This window comes from Poecile atricapillus, chromosome 1, assembly GCF_030490865.1.
Source record: "Poecile atricapillus isolate bPoeAtr1 chromosome 1, bPoeAtr1.hap1, whole genome shotgun sequence".
NCBI lineage: Eukaryota > Metazoa > Chordata > Aves > Passeriformes > Paridae > Poecile > Poecile atricapillus.
The window spans coordinates 171,851,668-171,872,131 of record NC_081249.1 but is presented as its reverse complement, the minus strand read 5'-3'; the positions used below and the strand labels follow the sequence as shown (position 1 = coordinate 171,872,131).

Below are 20,464 nucleotides of genomic sequence, written 5' to 3'. Positions count from 1 at the left end.
TAGGCTCCTGCTTTGAAACTCCCCATGAAACATTCAGTCTTTTTGTTTGTATCATCTGTTGCACAGCACTGCACTGTAGCCACTCCATGAACTGCCTGACAAGTTAGAAGTACTTCTGTCATTCAGCTTCTTATATTGCTTACCTAGTCAGAGCCAGTTCTTCCTGCATTACAGCAAATGCAAAATACAATTTTTGAAAGGAGAGTTGTATTCTGTTTAAAGTAATCTACTTACTCATTTAGGAAAGAGACGTAATTTTCTTTAAATACATGCAAAAAACACCAGTGTTCCTACCCATACTCACTTTGAGATTTTATTCTGCCAGCTGTGAGGGAACCCATCTGAACTGTAGCCATCCAAAAGTCTGCTCCCCAATCAGAGCTAGTCATCCAGGCTCCATCCTAAATCAATACAGAGATAGGCACCTTCAAAGACCAAGAGATTTAGATAGCAGGATGAGTATCTCAAATAAATTACCTGCAGAACTGCCTCCCTCCCCTCCCCAATTTATCTGTAGAAGCAGCCTCAATGATTGAAATGACACACCTAACTCCTACATTAGTAAAGTTGGATAAAATAGATCCCACCCTAAATGTTTGACCTCTGACACTGCTGCTGGCTATAAATAGCAGTATCTGTTATTTAAAATAGTACCACATGAAAAGAAAAAAAAAAAGTGTTACATTAATACAAAATTATTTTCCTGGGACACCTCCAAAGTGTGAAAACATTTTCCTATGCTCTGGAAAAAGCATCTTAACAAGTGAATGCAAAACTGGAAAACACTTGGATCTCAGAAGGTAGGAAAGCTCATTTTCCTCCTTTTGTCTATGCATAGAAAAGAAGTAGGAGAGATTCAGACATATTAGTTTTTAAAATTTTAAGAATATCTACATTTGAAAATCTCACCAGAAGATACTTAGAAAACACAAGTAGGATTCAGAATTTCAGCAGGAGTGCTGAAAATTTCATTAGGCTGACACTTGTATTTGTGGGAATCTCTGCTTGTCCTAAGAATAATAGTGATCAAATAAGAGGCGTGGCAATTTATTAACAGCAGTTAAAACTCCTTTTCCCAATAAACCTAGGTTAACTACACACCATGTTTTGGTCATTTTTCTGTATGTACCCATAAATTCCAAGTGTTTCAACAAAACACTAAATGACAGTTTATGCATTTCAATCAAATTTCAGTTTCTAGGTAAATACAACTTCTGCACATCTCAAAGACTCATCATACCATAACCAATAAGCGCTAATTCTTAATTTTTTTATGTATTATAAGTTGAATAAGTGTGTGTTAAGCTAGAGTGGTTTCAATTGGTAAAGTTAAATAGAATTGAGGTTTTTTAAGAACCAAGAGGAGAATAAAAGATACTTGTATAACATGTTTTAATACTTACACCAACAAATAAGCACAAACCCTGTCCTTTAGAAAGAGGTCGACAAAATTAGAACACCTTTCACAAAGGAAGCAGATTTGGAATCAAATAATTTGGGTTTAGTACCTCTGGCTTTATCTGCTTCCATAACCAAATTCTCTTCCCTTATCTTCTTGGGCATTCCCCAAATCCTGACTGCTTTCATGCAACCTCAGTTATCCAAGAAATTGGAATTGAATTGAAGATATCACTAGCCCCTTGGGCCAAGCACCATAATTTCTACAAAACTGGACTAGTCATTTGGTATGGAAATGCATAGGCAATGGGGGAAAAAATCTACATTATAAGTGACCATTTTTCTGTTCCCAGTAAACAGATTTCTGGTTTTAAGTTGGAATCAGAAAATTTTATAAAGGCTGCTTTGTCTCTTGACTGCTAAGAGAGTGGTTCCCAGAAGGATTTTTCTGTAGGAGAAGTGTTAAATAACTTTCCGTGCTGCAGGTAGTATTTTAAGTACTATACTTGGCAAATATTAGTTAATTTTTTTTTTTCTTTCTGCATTTCTATAAAAAAATTTGAGATGGGAAGACTTGAGACAAGGGATGTTTTCAATGGAAGCAGAAATAGGAGTAGGAGCAGACTTGCATATGAAGGATATACTCTACCTTTTGAAGACATTTCCTCCTAGCCCTCAGTATCCAGTCTGTCTGGTTGCTGCACTGGTGAACCTTCATCTGCCAAAAGCAACACAATGACAACTTTTATACTACAGGCCACTGTTCCTACAGAGGAGTTGCATGGAGGAGTGTCTGCATCCCCAGCAATTGTCTACATCATATTCTCCCACTTTCAATTTTGTAGGCATTCCTTCTGTTGCAGTGGAAAAGTAATAATGGGATAATATTTACAGTATTTTTTTTATTATTCACTGAATTCAGGGAAATGTCAGCTATCAAGTATACCTGAAAAAAAAATTATAGACCATTGTTTAAGAATTGCTGACAATTAAAATGAACCTGGTTCATGAGAAAGACTAATTTTTATAGAACAAGTGTGACGAAAGGTGCACAAATCCCTCAGTGTTAGAATTTTAGAATTTCTAGTTTGTTAGAATTAGTGTAAGTAGTAAGAGGACAAGTAAATTTCTATTCACTCCTATTATTTTGTTGATTAAAGTTCAATATAAATTTGATGAAAATAAATCACTCCCCCCCTTTTTTAAGACAGATAACTATAAGCATTTTAAAGCCTGTTTTATTCAAGTCAGCCTACTTGCAAGATTTTCTGAGTAGATCTTAGAGTTCTCTATGGGGTTTGAAGTACCATAGTCTAACCTATTTCCAGTCTAACCTCCGTGTGTGAGGTGGAATCACAGTCTAGGAGAACCTGAGGATGATATAAGTGTGATTGCCAGCAAGTAGCACTCCAACTGGTACTTACAAACTAACATTAAACTGGCAAAGTACTGTCTTGTGATGCTAATAGATTTTCCTTGTAGGACTATTTTAGTAAAAGAGGAAGCGGCTTTGACCTGGCACAAAGCTGACACCAGAGCCTGCAGATGCACAGAGAAGGATACATAGTAAAATCCTAAGCATGTATATATTTAGATAATTTACACTATTATCTGTTACAGAATCTTACATCAATAGGTTATGGTTACCATACTGGTTCATACATTGAGATTGTTATGCTGTTACCACTTACCCTCAAAGATTTACACAAACATTATCTAAGCTCCTCAAAAAACCTGCCAAGTTTTTTTTCCACTCCTAGCTGAGATCTGTCACGGTGTTCTGCAAATAAAGTAACAAAGACTGGAAACCAGCCATTTTCAGAAACAGTTGGAGCACTGGGTTGGTCCATGTATGCTGTAGATTAGGATTTAAACTCACAGCAATATGAAATTTGTCTACATTGCATGTGTTGCAGTACTAACATATGGTGATGTTTTGACTTCTAGATGAGCTAGGCTTCTCCCAAGCTGTTAACTTTCATTTTGCTGTTGTAACTCTACAGAATGAGAGTCTAGAAAATGAAGGAAACTGAACCTCACTTTCAAACACGAGACCAGATCTCATGAGTCTGACATCAGGACAAAAATACCTTCCCCTCCTGCTGCTAAGCGGAGTTTTGTACATCAGACAGATTTCACAAGGAAGGGACGGTGGAAGGAAGGTGACGCTATACATGACGCTATCCAAGGTGTGTTTCGTTAGACCAGGACAAGCAGTCGGGAAGCGACCCGAGCTCACAGGCACGGGAGACCACCGAGCCCCGCGTTACCGCCCAGCTCCCCCCGCACGCCCGGCGGGTTTCGGGCAGCTCAGGCGGTGGGGCCGGGCCGGGCGGAGCCGCCCCGCATTCCCCGCATTCCGGGGGCAGAGAGCGCCCGGGGCCGCTGCCCCTTCCTCCACCGCCCGGGCCCGGGGGCAATCGGCCGCGGGCAGCCCGCCCAGAGGAGGCGGCGCCCGCCGGGGCCCGGCCCGGGGGCAGGGCGGCAGAGCGCCGGGAGGAGGAGGCCGGGCGCGGGAGAACCGGCGTGGCGAGCCTCACGCTCAGCACGGCGCTGCGGGACCGAGAGGGTCCCGGCGGGGACGGGAGGCGGGCGCGGGTCCCGGTCTCGCATTCCCGGCCCGGCCCCGCGGTCACGTGCGGCCCGGAACGCCTCCCCGCACGGCCCCGCCCCGGCAAGGAGGCGGCGGCGGGGGTTAACCCGTGGCGGAGCGGTGCGGGCGGAGCGGAGTAGAGCAGAGCAGGAAGCGCACGGCGAGGGAGGCGGGAGAGGCGGCCGCGCTCCGGAGGAGGAGGAAGGGGGTTGGGAGCCCGGCCGCCGTCGCCGCCTTCGCCTCTTCCTTCCGCCCGCTGCGCGGAGCGAGGCGCGCGGGAGGCACCTGTCACAGCCGCCAGGGCGAGTGCGGCGTCCTCCACGGTGAGAGGCGGCGGCGGCGGCGGCGGCAGGCGAGGCCCGGCGCAGCTCAGCGGGCCCGGCGCGGAGAAGGCTGCGGAGATGATGCCGGTGAGTGAGAACGGGGAGAGTTCGCGTCGTCGCTCCCCGGCCTGGCGCCGCGCTGCCGGGCGCTGGGACGCCTCGCCTTTTCCTGCGGGGCTGCCGGCGGCGGATGGAGTGCGCGGCGCCGCCGTCATCCCCGGGCCAGCCGGGACAGAGGGCTGCGGGGCTGCGGAGACGTCGGCGGGCTCCGCGCCGGGGGTGGGGCCGCGGGTCACCGCCGTCCGTGGCTGTGGGGGGGCACGACCTGCCCCCGCCCCTCCATCCGCGGAGGCTGCACCGGCCGTGACAGGTCGGGGGCCGCGTCCCCCCGGGCTGTGGCGGAGCGGAGCCTCACGCACCCCGGCGGGGAACGCGGGGGTCGCCCCCGGTTCGCTGCCGGCCGCCGAGGCCCGCCGTGAGGCGTGGGGGGTGCGCTGTGTTTGGGTGAGTGGGTGTGCGGGGGGGTGTGTCTGTTTGTTTCGGGGTTTTACACCCAAATCCCGATCCCTCGCCGCCCGGGTGCGGGGAAGGGCTGAACCGTCCCGGGGCAGACGGCTCCGGCCCTCCTGCCGGGGTCAAGCGAGCGCCGGAGGCAGCATCGTGTCAGCCTGGCTCCCTCCTTGGTTCTTGTCACCGCTTTTGTGAAACCGTCGCTTATTTTTCGAAGACAAGCCCTTCTATTTTCCCGCAAACAACCTTGATTGTCTTCTGTGACAGAATCCTTGTCCGTTTCCTGCCCCCCGCGTCCCTCCCCTGTCGCTGTGGGCTGATGCAGTGGTCAGAAGAGAGTTGTTCCTGATGACTGTTCGTTTTATGACAAGATCCTCTGGGACGGAGTAATAAACAATCACATTCCTTTTGTTGATTTCTTTCAAACTCTATTTGATCTCAAATGTGGCTTTATGAGATACTCCAATAAAAGGGTCTATCTCCCATGTTTTCTCTAATTCCAGTAGAAATTAGCTTTTTATTTACAGTTCCTCTGCAGTGTTTGCAGCCGAAGCACTGCAGCAGAATGTTTAGCTGTGAGAACGTTAAAGACATTTTTTACAAGATTTTATTGCTCGAAATTTGTTTTGTGACTGAGAGGAGAAAATAAATAGCTCAAACTGGGTGTAAAATTTCAGACTGAAGAGTACAGGTAGTGTTTAAAAGCCAGGTATTTTGACAAGGTTTTTAACACCGTGTGCACTTTAACTTCCAGCTGCTGCGTGCCAAAATACTCTATTGCTACTGATGAGAATTGCAGTGCACTGGGCATGTTAGAAACCAGCAGCAAAGTTCATGGAGTTACAGACTTGTGCCATGAACATGCAGATGTTAGCTTGTAGAAACAAAAACAAGGTGACAGCTTCATCTTCCATCTCAGCCTGGATTATGCTTTACATTCATAAAATTCCTATTGAAAACCCAGAATGCCAAAGACATGCTAAGTCAGAACAAATGTATTTGGTTCCCATTACTAACACAGGTATGGGTTTCAGGTTAACGTCATAACTCGGGTAGTGCAGTGATTGACTTCTTAGAAAGTTTTTTACCTATTTGAGTGTTTCTACCAGTGTTTTGTGTTACCTTCTTGCTTGTTCAAATGTGGTAATTGTATTTATTGGAAGGTGGTTGAAGATTTAGACTTTTTACTATGTTTTTGAAATGTACTTCAAAGCATTTTTAAATGACAGATGAATTTTAATAAAAACAAATTACCTTGCTATGGGGGTAGTCATGTTGCAGATTCGAGTTTACTGAGTCCAAGTCCTAAAATAATAAATATTTTATTTTTATAAAGACATTTTAGCTGCTGTTATGGACAGTCTTATCAGAGAGGAATATGTATATTTAAATAAATCTGTATATTTAAATGGACTTGTGACAATGCCTTCAGTCTTTTAGTTTTTCATCCCAACTGGTCTAGAAGGATGAAAAAACCCAACTCCATTTACTGGACTCATTAACATATAATATCCAAATAATGTGGACATATGGCTGTAGAATTGGACCAAATGTTTCAGGTTTTTTACTCATTTTTTTGTATTCAGAGAATGGAAAAGTTACTGATCTAACTTTTTACCTTAGAGAATTCCTTGACTTCATATTCATGGAAGCTTTTTTCCCCTAAACTACTTGGATTTTTGTTTGTGGGTATTGTGGGCTTTGGGTTTTTTAATATAATTAGCAAAAGCATAAAATAGCAAGAGGAGAGATTTTAATAGTGCTAGACTTACATATTTGTTACAATAGTTCATCACTATAGCTTTGTGTCGAAAAATTAAAACTAAATGTTAACAAACTTTTGTAGTTTCTTAAGGTTCACATAATTGATTTGGGCCACTTTTGCACTGGTAATCTTTTTGGTGTTTGTACAACCATTTTAATGAATGAAATAGTATCTGAAGTCCCTGGTTTTGCCCTTTGGTGTCTGCTGTGATTCTTTTTTTTTTCCCCTCCCCTCACATTAGGAACAGTGTTACTTCTCAGAGGTTTTTATCAATTACAGTTTCTTTTGTGAAGTGGGATGTTCTTCAGCATCCTTTTCTTACAAGAATTTTATTCATTATCTTTTTCATATTGCTTACTTTGCTTCTGGAAAATACAGAATAACTATTCTTGGTCCTGAATACAGTTGGGCTTGAAGAAGAATTAATGATTTAGACTACAGTTTTCTCACCTGGACTTTTTTTCCTCCTTTGCTTTGCTGACAAGACATATCAATCATGAAGCCTTTCATGGCCTTCAAGAGATAAGGATTATGTGTATGATGAGTTTATGATGCTACACTGAATATCAACTCTGCTAAGTGTTCCTATAAGAATGCCTTGAATAGAGGGATATTTTTTCACTGAAAAGTAAAGGTTAGTGTTTCTTGCATTCTTGGAGTAAAGTGTGCAAACTTAGAACTATGTGGTATCATTTCAAAGAGGAAATCTTCTGGGTTAAAACAACCATTGCTATATTTATTTGCAAAAATATTTTCGATACAGTTCATGTTTCAGCCACATAATCTATTACCTGATTACAGGAACCCAGTTATGTATATTTTTGTCTGTTTGCCCCAGTAGAGAGGCTTTTTTATTGTGGTACTTCAGAGTTTGTGTTTGAAAGAGTGTTGGAAACTTTTCCTTAAATAATGCAATTAATGCTTTTTTTCTTGGATGGTAGTTCCAGAATTACCTCTTCTGTCAAGTATTAGCATTTTCCTTGGGCACAAGGGTGGCCACACAAAAAAAGTCCCTGATGAGGAGCACTGTTTCCCCGCTTTCAAAGAAATATAATGCAGTAAGGAACTGATACATTGGAGAAGCATGTAACACTTTGCGCTTTTTTCCCTAATTTTGGGTATAATTCTTTCACAGCATGTAAGCTAACACCACAGTAAAGAACTGTGTAGAGTATACCATCATCAATCATCAATACAGTGATTGGAAATGGTGGGTATTGTGTAAGAAATTCTGATAGATCCAATCTCTAAGGAGCAAGAGTTGGAATTGCATGTTCTCCTAGCAGAGCTTTTCTGGTTTTGCCTTTAACTCATGAATATCAGTGAGGTTGCAGCCATAATTCACATTTTTGAAACCATCCAGGAGGAACCTTACAGGACTTTGTGTGAGGCTTAAGTTGCTGGGCACATTTGTGTGTGTAGGATCAGGTAGTTGTGATGGTTGTTTTCACAGATGGGAGAGTGAAAAGTTTAGACTGTTTAGTGGCTTTATTTTTATTTTTTTTCTAGTTAATTTTGTGGGACACTGCAAGTCTTCTCTAAAGATGCCCATGACTAATGCATATTTTGTGTTAGACTAGAGAATTTAAATGTAAGCTGCTGACCTATGAAGATGAATAATATGACTGATAAAATACAAAGCAAAGATGGATATCTGCAGGAGTTATTGTTCAATTAAGCTGTTGAATTAAGAAAAAGTGCGGGGGTTTGGTGGGGTTTTTGCTTCTTGGTTGGGTGGTTGGGTTTTTTTGTTTGTTTTAAAATGAGTATACACTTTGTCCTATGTTCAGTCTAAAACATTTCCCAAAAAGTCCAAAATGGGCATTGTTTATTATATTGTTTATAATTTAAAACCAAAATATTCTTAAATCAGTGTCCCCTGTTCTCTTTCCATAGGAAGGTTACTGCTGATATAATTATACATTGTAGAGGAAGATGTGCCACTTTAATACACTTAAATCAATTCTATGAATTTTCATTATATTAATATGAGCAATTTTCAGTGATATGGAGATAAAATATATTGTGATTAATTCAGAACTGTATAGTTCTCAGCAATAGTGATATCCCTGTTTGCTGAATAAATCTGAACTGACTGTAGAGAATAATTTGCATGTTTATCAGGCATTATTAATGGAGTTATTTATTGCAACAAAGCTTAAAGGCCATTTCATGTTTTTTTGGATCATGTCACTATTTTTTTAGGTTGACAGATTATGGCCTATTCTGTGGTAAAAATAAGTTCATCAGCTTCACCATGTCAACAAAAACTGCTATACACATGCTAGTCTGATAATAGAATATTTAACAATATTTATTAGATATGTGTGGATTTGTTGTAATGTATGAGAATTTTGAGAGAAAGGATGCTCTCTTATATATTAATATAGTAGAATTTGTTGTCCATTGCGGATTTCAGGGAAAATAACTGTTTGACAACAAAATTCGATTCCACCAGATTGATTTATCTAACAAAGCCAGGTTTCATATGAAATACATTATTTAAAAAACTTTGCTTATTCACGTATTTATATTTAGATGCATACAGCTGTGTAGCAGCCCCCATTATGCCAAGAGTTGCCCATAGACAGAAAAAAGGCAGTGCTTTTTTGTAAAGAATTTGAAGTCTAATGCTTGGTATTAAAATCAGTGCTCATGTTTATTATCTTTTTAAATGTCTAGGGAGTTTAGATAATTTTTTCTTGTCTTTATAAACTATAGGCATCTTTAAAAGTAAAAAATCATTGCTGAGAATAGAGGTTTGAAGAAGGAAACAAATTATTGCCTGATTAGGGGAGTGGGGAGAAGCGTCTTGCTCCCTTTCCCTCATGACTCACTGTTGGAATTTACAAGTCTTATGTGTTTGTCTAAATTAAGAGCTTAGTATTACCATACATTAATTACTAGCACAAGATAGCTCAAAATGCTTAACCTCTTAAATGATTGTGCTAACCTGGAATATAGGAGGTTCATTCCTGGGTTTGTATCAGACCCCAGCAAAAAGAGATTTTAAATTTTTTGTTCTTGAATCGAAAAATTATATTATTAGGTGATCTCAAATACCTTTGAAATCTTTCTGCATTTAGGAACAGTTTTTCCATCAGCCTTGAATCCAGTGTCTCATTTGTTCTTAAATTGTGATAAGATTTTTAAGTAAACAAATATTCTAAGATATGAATTTTAACACTTTGGGCTGGTACATTTTTCTAGGAGTTGGGAAATCTGCCATTATCATCTATTAAACTTGAAAGCATATAATCTTGAATGTGTTAGGCAATTTATCAGTGGAGTGTGCTCAATGTTTTGAGGTTCTGGAAGCAATTTTTTTTATGACAGACAATAATAGAATTATATTGTGCAATAATAGACACCATCCTTCAGAAGCAGATTTCTGTGTCAAAGGCAACAATGGTACCTGGAGGACAAAGCATAAATTCTATAACAACTCAAAGGACCAGCAAGAATATGAACTGCTTAGTGGAGGAACAAAGAATGTTTTGAACTTCACATTTCAGTCACTTTACCTGGGTTTTAGGTCGCCCTGTTATTTTTCTTAGATCATGCTTGGAAGCAAGTACACGTGCTGTACTGGAGAGCAGGTTTATCATTGTGGTGCAGTAGGATGTCGGAGCAGCTGCATTCCTTTTGGGGCTGAGGTTTCACAATAGGATGAGCTGGGTTAACCATTTCCTGCAGCTCTGGAAGAGGCTGCTTCCTCTTCCTTGCTGCTCATTCCCACCACTGGCTGTGGATGGACTGCACTGCTTGTCTCAGTAAACCCATCCAGCTCACTAAAAATGTAAAAATAGCTGTATCCAAAGAATATTGAAGAGATTCATGTACATGTGTGTATATATGTGAGTGCATACGTGTATGTGTGTGTCTATATTGCACTGACTGTTGTCTTGTCCATTTTGGTACAGAAAGGAGTAGACTGCTTGGCTAAGATTGATAACAGAGAAAGGGATGGGAAACTCTCTCTTCAAGTATTTTTGTTTATTCAGTTTAGTTTATTGTGGAGCTCTACCTCAGGCGATGTATTTTGAACAGGTGAGTAGAGCAGTGAGGTGAAACTGAAGTCTCTGCAGTGCAGTAACTTTGTTACTTCAGAGCTAAATTATGGTTTCACCAGTTTACACATCTTCATTGCACACTCAGTAACACTTTACATTTTCTCTGAAATGGGAAAAAGTAAGGCATATTGGGTTTTTTGTAAAATATGTGGTCTTTGAGGAAATCTTGAGAAGCAAATATAAAGTTGGGGCATAAAAAAAATGGAAAAGCAATAAAACGTAACTGGCAGTTGCTAGTCTGTCGTCATTTCCCACCCCTCACTTTGCAGTAGTGCATTCCTCCTGATTTCTGCCCATTATTTCCTTATTCTCTAGATTCATAGTGTATTCTAGCCTAGTTCTTTGGTAGTGGAAGTACAATTAAGATTTTTGTTTTAGTTTCCAGTTCACTGCTTTGCTTAGCAGCAGAATTCTATTTATGTGTGAAGAATCTGTAGCTATAAAATACTTTATTTAAGGAATTCCAACTCCAGCAGGAAGCAATCTCATCTAAACTTGCATATGTTGCAGACACTGTATTTAACCCATGTATCCGTATGTTTAAGTTTGACAAAGGATTTCAGTGTTTGCATGATTAAACTTTTGTTTATAAATTGAGAGCTGGGGAGGAAACTGAGGCTTCAGTTTCTTGTAGGTGAAATGGATGTAACCGTAGGGGTTGCTGAAGCCCTGCATCCCTGATGCCCCCTCTCTTCTGTTGGCTCTCTGGTATTTATCTGTTTCTGTGCTGAGCTGTTCACAAACTCAGCAGGAAGTTGTTTGCCTTTACTTTTTTTTTTCATTCCTTTGTTTCTTTTTTTTTTTTCCCACCAGGATACTTCTCTGCTAGCTGATCACGTTGAAACTGACTCGGTGCAGGGTCAAATAAGCACTGCAGCCAGCACAAGAAAGGGCAGAAATGTGTAGATTGCAGGAAGGATATAATCAATTTTATCAGTTTAGGTTTGGTTCTTATAGCCTGAAATGACTCCATGGTGGTGAATGAATATGGATGAGGAATGGATTCATACCAGAAGCATCTAGATCTATGTCCAAAATGGCAAAGAAGCATAACTTCCCTCCTCACTGAGGTCAGAACAAGTAAACAGTGAGTTTCTAAGGTCTCTCCTAGGCTAATCTAGGAGAGTCTCTCCAGTCCCAAATCCCATGCTCATAAGCACAGTGCACTGACTAGCATCTGAATTAATTCCGTGTTCTAATCTCTTGGGAGCCCATTGGACACTAGAAGACCAGTAAGCCTTGTTCTCCTTAAATCCAGAATGTGTCTGTCCAGAACTACTAAGGTGAATAGCTGAATTGCTGAAAAGCTGAGAATTGTTGAGACTTCCTGTAGTAGATGCAAAAAATAGACAAAGCTGCATTAATGTGTGGAGAAGAGTCTTGCCTGCATTGCTCTCTGGTGTTTAAAGGGAAGAAAATAGAGTGCTTTGAGACTGGCAAGGTTTACTACAGCCATTAAGTATAGGCTTTCTTACATAATTTTTTTTTTTTTTTTTCAGTTTCTCTAAGAAGCTGCCTAAAGTCTTAGTTTATAGTAACATGTACAGTTTAAGTTGAGGAGACATATTTTGAATGCATTTTTTGCATGAGAAAATCCTTTTCTAATACTATTTCCTAATGCAATTTGTCTAATTTGTTTAATTTGTTTGTAATCACTGTTTCAAGACAGTGCTGCACCTGTTGGTGTTCTTACTGCTGCTTTGCAGGTGATACTTTCAACATACTAATGGTACTTTCAACATAATTCAACTTCTATTTTTTCTTACCTCCTCCTCCTTCTCCCACCATGCTTACTACTTCATAAAGAAACACACTTCAGAAAGCGTATCTGACTATTTTCTGGAATCGTAACCAGGGTGGTGGTCAAAATCTGTCCTGAATTTATTCTATCTAGGCAGAGGGGTTTTCAAATTACTTAAATCCCAAATGTAGTCATACTGTGTCTTTAATAAATGTTACTGATAATCTCAGTCACTTCCTTTGGAAAGATAAAATGTAAGGAGAGAACATTTTCACATTGTTATGGTATAATTGATGTCTGTAATATGTTTGGCAGGCTGTTAGTGTTTCATAGAGAGAATAATGGGATAGTCAGAGCATAAACCATGTGATGGTATGGACAGCATAGGAAACTAGTATCCCTGACAAGTTTAAACAGTTCAACCAGTGGTTATTTGACTGAAACTGTAACCCACTGACAGCTTAACTGACTTGTTTGGGCATCTGAGAAAGCATCTGTGAAGCCATTGCTTACAAATCTTACAAGATAATTTTTATACTACATGGGTATGTTAGATACCTAACTTATTCAAATACGTCAAAGTAGTCAAACCAGGTTCTTAGTGTTAAAGTTGCTATTCAGATCTGTCCACAGAGAAATGGTTAGATTTTACTGCTGTGTATTTAAAAATGCAAGTTCTTGGAATTGAAATTTTGAATGATTTTTCAGGCTAGTGAACGTGTTAATTACTATCCAGGCACCAAATAGTTGGACTGTAGGTATACTTTGGGAGATAACCGAGTTCTTGAAACAGTGTTTTGTAAAAATAAACTATGAAACTCTTCTCTGTGTGCAGCTCTGAATGTCTCAGCATGCCTGATGCTTAATTTCCTAATGTACTGCTTTATTGTCCCAAGTCATCTAAGTTTCAGTCAATTTTAGATGCAAGTCTGAATCATATACTTCTGATTGTGGAAAAAAGATCTGTAATGGTTGACCTCCTTTACACTTCTAAATCATGTCAGGATCAATGCAATTATTTTAAAACCATATCACATGGATTTGAGTCTATTCTAGCCCGTGTCATTTGGAAATCTTTTCAGTGCTTTTTCTGAATAGTTTTTTGGTGTGCTAAGAGTACAGTGTAGCTGTCATTTTATTGTTATTTATTAACACTTCACCAAGGGCTTGTTGGATATGGGAAGGTGCTATACATATCCAAGCTTTACACTCAAACAAATAAATTTCAGGTCTTGTTTGCAGTGCTCTCTTCCTGCCAAGTTCCTGACTGCAGTACTTTATTTTTACCTTTCCTCCCTCTGCCGCCCCAAATGGTGGAAGGCAATAGTATTTGTTTTTGTCAAAGTGATAGGAGGTAAAGTGGTGAAGGAGGTTTAAATCAGTTTGAATTCTGAATTATAAACTGTTCTGTGTACCTCAGTGTGATTTTGAAATCAAATTCAATACTTACATTTGAATAATTTTATTTATATATCAAGTATTTTAGTTTTGCTCATTTTTAGCTAAACATAAAGTACTTCTGAATTGGATCCTCTTTCATGTGTATCAACCCTTAGAATATTTTGATAGAGGAATTTTTGTGTTTATGGTTCAAAATAATAACCTGAAAAAGCACTTGAAGGGACATAAAAGACACACTAAATCAAAGGATTTACTGTACAGTGCTTTTAATACGGTATTTTTGTATTTCTGGGTGTTTTATAACATTCAACCTGACAAATCTTTGTGATTTGGGTTTTCGAGGCATTACTGGATTACCCCCATTTGCTGCTGCTCCCTTCCCCCAGCCATCTGAAGCTACCAAATTCTGCTCAGTTCACTCTCTGAGTTCTGAAGAATGGACAAGCTTTGACACAAATTTACAAGTCAGCTTGATCTGGAGCATGCATGTAGTTGCCCTTATCTTTTCCGAGCAGGAAAAAGCTTTTGGTCAGCTTTTTCTTATTATCTCTCCAATGATTTAGAGATTTTTCAAGCATTGAGGTTTCAATAGATTCTTTTCTTTCAGTGCTCAGGGATGAGTTCTGATGTGTCTGAATTTGTCTTCTCCTCCCACCTGAAGTGGGGACCAAAGTCTTTCAGTGATTCTTCTTGTTAAGAAAACTGCACTATAATGCAGTTTTCTTGTGAGACAACATATGTTCAAATATGTGAGAGAAAGCAAAAACATGAATGTTTTCATGTAGACCTGTATGTTTTTGTATATTAGTGTCTGTAGTCATACTGGAATAAACAATCTGGTTTCCTGTGGGCTTAGGGATGCCACTGTGTTTCTAACATCTTTTGGAGAACAGATTGTAAAATTCCTTCCATACACTCCAGACTCATATGAGAAAAAGGAAACACGCTCCCCAAAACTCATTCTCTGTGTAGGTTATTGAGTGTACAGCTGTTAATATAAAGGAACATCATGTTTTTACCTCAGTGCAATAGGTTTAAGAAAAGTATAAACTTGGTTGTCAGTTTACTGAAGTGGAACTGATATGTAAACCTAGGTACCTGTCTCATTATGTGTTACTAATTTACAATAATCTGTGAAAATACTGATTTTGTTGTTATCATTGATGGGGTTTTTGTTTTATGATTGTTTTACTTTTCCCAGTATGATCCATGGATTTTTTATTGACCTTACTGTCGAAACAGAAAGAGAATACATAAAAAAATAAACCCAAGGTGTTTGGGTTTTTTAAATGTTAAATCAAATTATAAGAAGTTCATTTTCATCTGGATGTAATAGTAAGGTGTCTGTTTAGATTAATTTTCAAAAAATATGGAAAAGCTTTGTTTAGAGAGCCTCTGTGCAATCACACATTTGTAGTTAAGCATGTTTAAATAAATTGTACATTTGCACTTTGAGCATTTACAATATGGCTTAGATATCAAGTGGAGAGAAGTGGTAGTAGTGAAACAGTAAAATAAAAGAGGCTGGCGAAGTGTAACAAAAGTCATTAAAACAAATAAGCCTTAATTTAAAGTTATTGCTACCTTGCATGCAGTTGCTTTTCTTCTTACTTGGTCATTACTTCTCTAAGTGTACTTAGCTGCTCACACCTATCAGTTTTCATCTCTACCTTTATATTCAGTAGTTTTCCATTTTGTGTAGGTGTTTGATGCAAAGTTGCATACATTTTAGAGAATTAGAGTTTTGAATTTTCCTTTATATCCTTTCTACGTCATTCCATGTAGTTTTCAGAGATCATGAGTGTCTTCACATTAAAGTACTTTAGTAGGATTGCAGGCTGCAGTGACTTTCCTACTGAGCGATTTACATAATCTGCAGGTGTATAGATTTGCTACATATGAGCTTTGTCATGCAGGCCAAGACTTCTTGGATCTTACATGGGATTTTTTTGCATTTAATGTAAGAGAACAACTTACGTCAGTGAAATAGTGCATGTATCACCTCCTTCATTTAGAACATTCAAAACTTCTTGAAATTTTAGTGAGGAAAATCCCCTTCTTTCTTTAATTTAGGATTTTGAGGCTGATACATTAAGCAACCAGAGACTGGTATTCTTATTTCTCTACATACAGCCTAGATTTGTATTCACCTATCTGACAACAGCAATTCTAAAGCAGCCAAATGCCTGCACTGGATCAGGTACTCAGTGTGGAGATGATACATTCATAGAACGTAAGGGGCTACCCTGTGTTTGTATTGGTTTTATTGTCTCATTTAACAAATTACACACAGATGTTTTCAGTTATTTCAGGAGGGATGACAGGATGAAAAGGAAATTCAGTGACACATGTTTATTTTAGTTCCTATTCTTCTTTTGAAAGAACTCTGTTATCCAACAGATATGACAGACTTTAGTGTCTGACCCTTCCATATACTGCTGGTCTGTATGTCTGTCTTGCCTTCCTAAGTAAGGCTTTTATAATTTTGGGGGTCAGTTTAGAAGAATTCAGACCATAGCCATCGCTGTAAGAACGGCACAATATGTGCTAAAACAAGCCCAGCTTTTCCTCTCAAATATTTATTCATGTGATAGTTTGTTTTTCTGGAAGATCAAGATACAATCTGGTTTTGGAGAATAACCAGATTAGATTTTTTCCGTCCTTCCTAAAGCAAAACAACCCTTACCTTTTAAGAAATAGCCTTGAGTTTCACATTTATTTAAAATGTTCTTAGTTGCTAACAGGTTAATTTTTTTAAGTTGCAGCATTTTAAACATCTGATGCTATTCCCCCAATGATATTCTCAATCAATCTCTCAACATGGTACATGTTTGCTGAGCAGGAAGGAAGAATACTGCATGGGATCAGAATGTTTTTGTTAGTGACAAAATGTGTTATGGGAGGACAGTACTGATTCTGAATGTCAAAGCACTTAAAGTATCTCATTAGCTTTGTCTGCTCTGCTGCTGCTGGTAGGGAAGGGTAAAGTAAAAATGCTGTGGCTCAGAAGAGTGAAGTTGAGAGCTCCCTGCTTTTCTGTTCTTGCAGTTAATGTGCAAGGTACTACACAGAATGTGACTCATGGCTGTCAGAGAGATGGGCTGTCTGGTTCTGCTGATCTTTCATAGTGTGGGTCGGTTTGTTTGGGTTTGGTTTTGTTTTGTTTTTACCCTTGGGTCCGTCCTCTCTCCATTTGCCCTAGGAAGGGAACGGATCAGGCTGGAGAATTATACTTCACTCCTGCAGTTGTAGAGTAAGAGCTGAATGCACTGCTGGTGCCAGTGCACTGCCTGTTCCCCATGCCCAATCTTGTGTGGTGTTGACAGGAAAGATAATAAACATTTGCTGTCCCTTTACATGACGAGACAGTCAGAAACATAGCTTACAGTTTATATTCTCTGTTGCTTGAATTATGTCCAGCAAGAAGACAGACATTGCCAAGAAGGGAGTAGTGCCTGAACTACAGTATTTTTAGGCATAAATATATGGTGGTGTTGTTTTTAAGCTGGTTGTTCCATTTAAAACATTTTTTGATTTAAGAAAATGTGTCATGGAAATGTCTTTTGATAATTTTTACAGTCATTTGCTCTTGGGACTTCTGCTCCTGTCATTGCCCCCTTCAACAGGAAAATCACTTCTGTGTCTTTTGAGACAGTCAGAGCCTTACAACTAAATTTATTTAAGAAAAATACTTACTGTTTGTTGTCATTATAATAGCAACAAAGACTGCTATTGCACAATGAGAGGATAGCAGAACTCCACTACTGCAAACTTGCCTAATTAGGTGAAACTTGATCCAGCCTATCTTGTTCCTGTCACAACCGTGGCCTGTCTTGTTTCTTTAGGACTTCTTATCACTGCTTGTCATTACTGCCTGAATTCATGTGCCAGTAGACCAAAAATACTCCATTTAAGTAGTTTTTCACTGTAGTTGTTGCACAGAAACTGTTATTAGGTTTTAGCTTTACACAACATTTTTATAGTCACTATTTACAGCTGTCCATATGAAGAATATTTTAAGGATGGTTCTTCAGAATATTATAAAAACATCAAAAGGGAAATCTTGGCTACGGAAAAAGACTGGATTTAACTCTAAACAGTGGAGCAAGGACAGAATTACAAAAAAGAAGGTGGGACAACATTAAGTTTTGTTTATTTCCTGTAATCTTAAGTGGTTTTGGATTTCTTTTTGTAAAACCAAACAGTGAATCTTTATAATGGATTAGAGTGTGTGTGTGAGAGATTTTTACTTGAAGTTCAGGGATTATTGCCTTTTATGAGTTTCTTTTGTATATAAAATGCCTAAGATTTTAAATTTTACCTTTTAGCTTGATTTAGTAGTAGTAGTTCTTGATTCAACCAAAATGGACTTCTGAGTACAAAACAATATCTTTTAATTTTTAAATCTGCCACCTTAAAACCAAAGAAATGTTTTGGAAAGAGTTATTCCACTCTGATGAAAGAAAAATTCTGCTGGCTTGCCTGTTAAATCCCCAAGGATGTATTCACTTTTAACTTACTATTTTTCTTACCAAGCCAGATAACATCTTTACATCTAAGATTGAATGGCTGGTATTCCCTGAAAGCAATGCACTAAACAATCAGTATTTTGTTATATACTTCCTGCTCGGAGGAAGAAAGCTATAGTAGTACTCTCTGCACTCATTCTATTGAAAATAAAGAAGAAAGAATAGTGCTGGTTCCATTTGCAACACTACATATGGTTGTGCGTCTATAGATTTTGTAGAAATTGTTCCTTGTTTGTAAAATGATAAAATTATGTTTGGTGCTGCAAATCATGTTTATTATTTGACAAAAAGCCTGATATTTAGTAAAAGTACCATGTTGTTTGGTTTTGTTTTGGTTCATGGCTTAGATTTTTTTGTTTGATGGGGTGGTTTTTCATATTTTGTTGACAGGTTTGTAAAAGAAAAGATACAAATGTCTGTCTGTGTCCTGTGCTTTTTCAATGAGATGATTTTTCAATGCAGTAGGTAGGTCATGCTTTTCTGGAATTCAGTGGATTTTGGATGACTTTGCTGTAGCTGTTGACAAGGTCGAACGCAAGACTGGAGAAACATCAGCACCTCCCTGTCCTTAACCTTGGCCAAAATATTTTTAATAATTTGAGAACATTCAGTTCTATGATACAAATTCAATGGGACACTTCTGTTTCATGTTGATTTTGAAGATTGTTTTCTTTCAGGAAAGTTGACTCAAACCCTCACACTGAGCCACTGCTCTTCAGCTTTGCCTGAGTTGTCAGACTGAGCTTCCTTTCCAAGTAAATTGCAGTGTTGCTAATGCCAATATGCCAAAAAACTTGTATGGGACTTTGTTCCATATCCTCACCTAATAAAAGTAAAATACTAATTTTTTTGTCTTTCTTGTTTGTCATCTTGATTCTTGAGTCTTGGTGGAGAGTGTCCTTTTTTGTAGCGTTTGGGGTTCAGGAGGTTTTGTGTGTTTATGGTTTTTTCTGGTTTGGGTTTGCGAGTGGGTTTTTTTTGGAGGTTTTTTTGTTTGCATTTGTGTGTGGTGCTTTAGTTTGGGTGGGGTTTTTTCTTTAAACCTTTCATTTTAGTGAACACAAATATTTTTTCCCCCTGACTGGAAAGCTGAGATTATTATGTAATAAAAGGATCTCTGAGGCTGAGTCATCTTGAATTCATTTAGTTTTGGTTTTAATTTATTGCCAGTTCACCCGCATGTACTGTGAATTTTACAGCACTACAGTTGTGTTGTTCTTCAGCCACGTCTTCCTTAATGATTTGGAGAATAAAATATTTAAGGGTATTTTTAACATGTTATTCATGTCTCATCAGTTGATGAAATGGAATGGGCAGTTTATACTTTAGGACTGTTTTAGCAAGCTTGTGATGCGTTTGAGGTGTGGCATACTGGTTACCCTGTTAGATATGAAAGATTTAGACCTCACCTAAGTGAGGTGTGGGATGTTGTACAATGAGATACAGTTGTAGTGCCACAGTGGTTCCTCCCTCCTTTTCCCTGGGGGCTGTGAGGCCCCACCTGACTTGTACTGGGGGTCCCCGCATAACTCTGAACTGTTTGGTTTGAAGGACCCTGACTTGAAGGTGTGAAGGGTACTAGAACTGTGAGCATCATGTTCACGTTTTATTAAATTGAGCTGGTGGAGTTTATGGACGATTGGAAAGATGACTGCACCAGTGCAGCCTTGTTTTGATCCGGAGTCTTGCTGTCCTTCAGCCTTCTGACTTCCTGTGTGCTAGTAGTATTTTGTGCATTTGGAAATGCAGCAGCTGCTGCAGTTTTCTGAGTTTAGTAGGAATCCATTATGTAAGGAAATTTTTATTTATAAATATCCTTTGTTACAGCTGGCCTATTTGCTAGTTTCTTAAATATATTAGAATTTTTTTTTTACTTATTAATTAATCATTACAAAAGTTTGGCAGCTGATTTTTATTGGTTTGTTTCAAGGTGCTTTAGATAAATCTCATTAAAATTAGGCAAGTAGTACTAGATGAGGTTTGTAATTCAAAGATTCACAGAAAAAAATATTCCTGAAGATTAAAAAACGGTATCATTGATGAAGACAGAAAGTATTAAAATAACCTCTGGAACTTCTTCGGAGCAGCTTTATTTGAAGATCAGTCTTCTACTCTTGGTTTATAGATGGTA

The 20,464-nt window shown here is 39.0% G+C and overlaps 1 protein-coding gene across 5 annotated transcripts in view; it reads left to right on the top strand.

Moving 5' to 3' along the window:
- The first annotated feature begins 4,170 nt into the window (after positions 1-4,170).
- The window catches only part of PPP1R13B (protein phosphatase 1 regulatory subunit 13B), a 69,109-nt gene continuing 52,815 nt past the window's right edge, over positions 4,171-20,464 (top strand). For 4 of the 5 annotated variants that reach the window (XM_058845286.1, XM_058845268.1, XM_058845279.1 and 1 more), the window contains exon 1: positions 17,735-17,934. In XM_058845286.1, the coding sequence (XP_058701269.1) occupies positions 17,809-17,934 (126 nt within the window). In that variant the 5' untranslated portion in view covers positions 17,735-17,808. Of the gene's footprint in view, positions 4,402-17,734; positions 17,935-20,464 lie in introns of those variants that run through there. The other variant, XM_058845277.1, reaches the window with a different exon arrangement.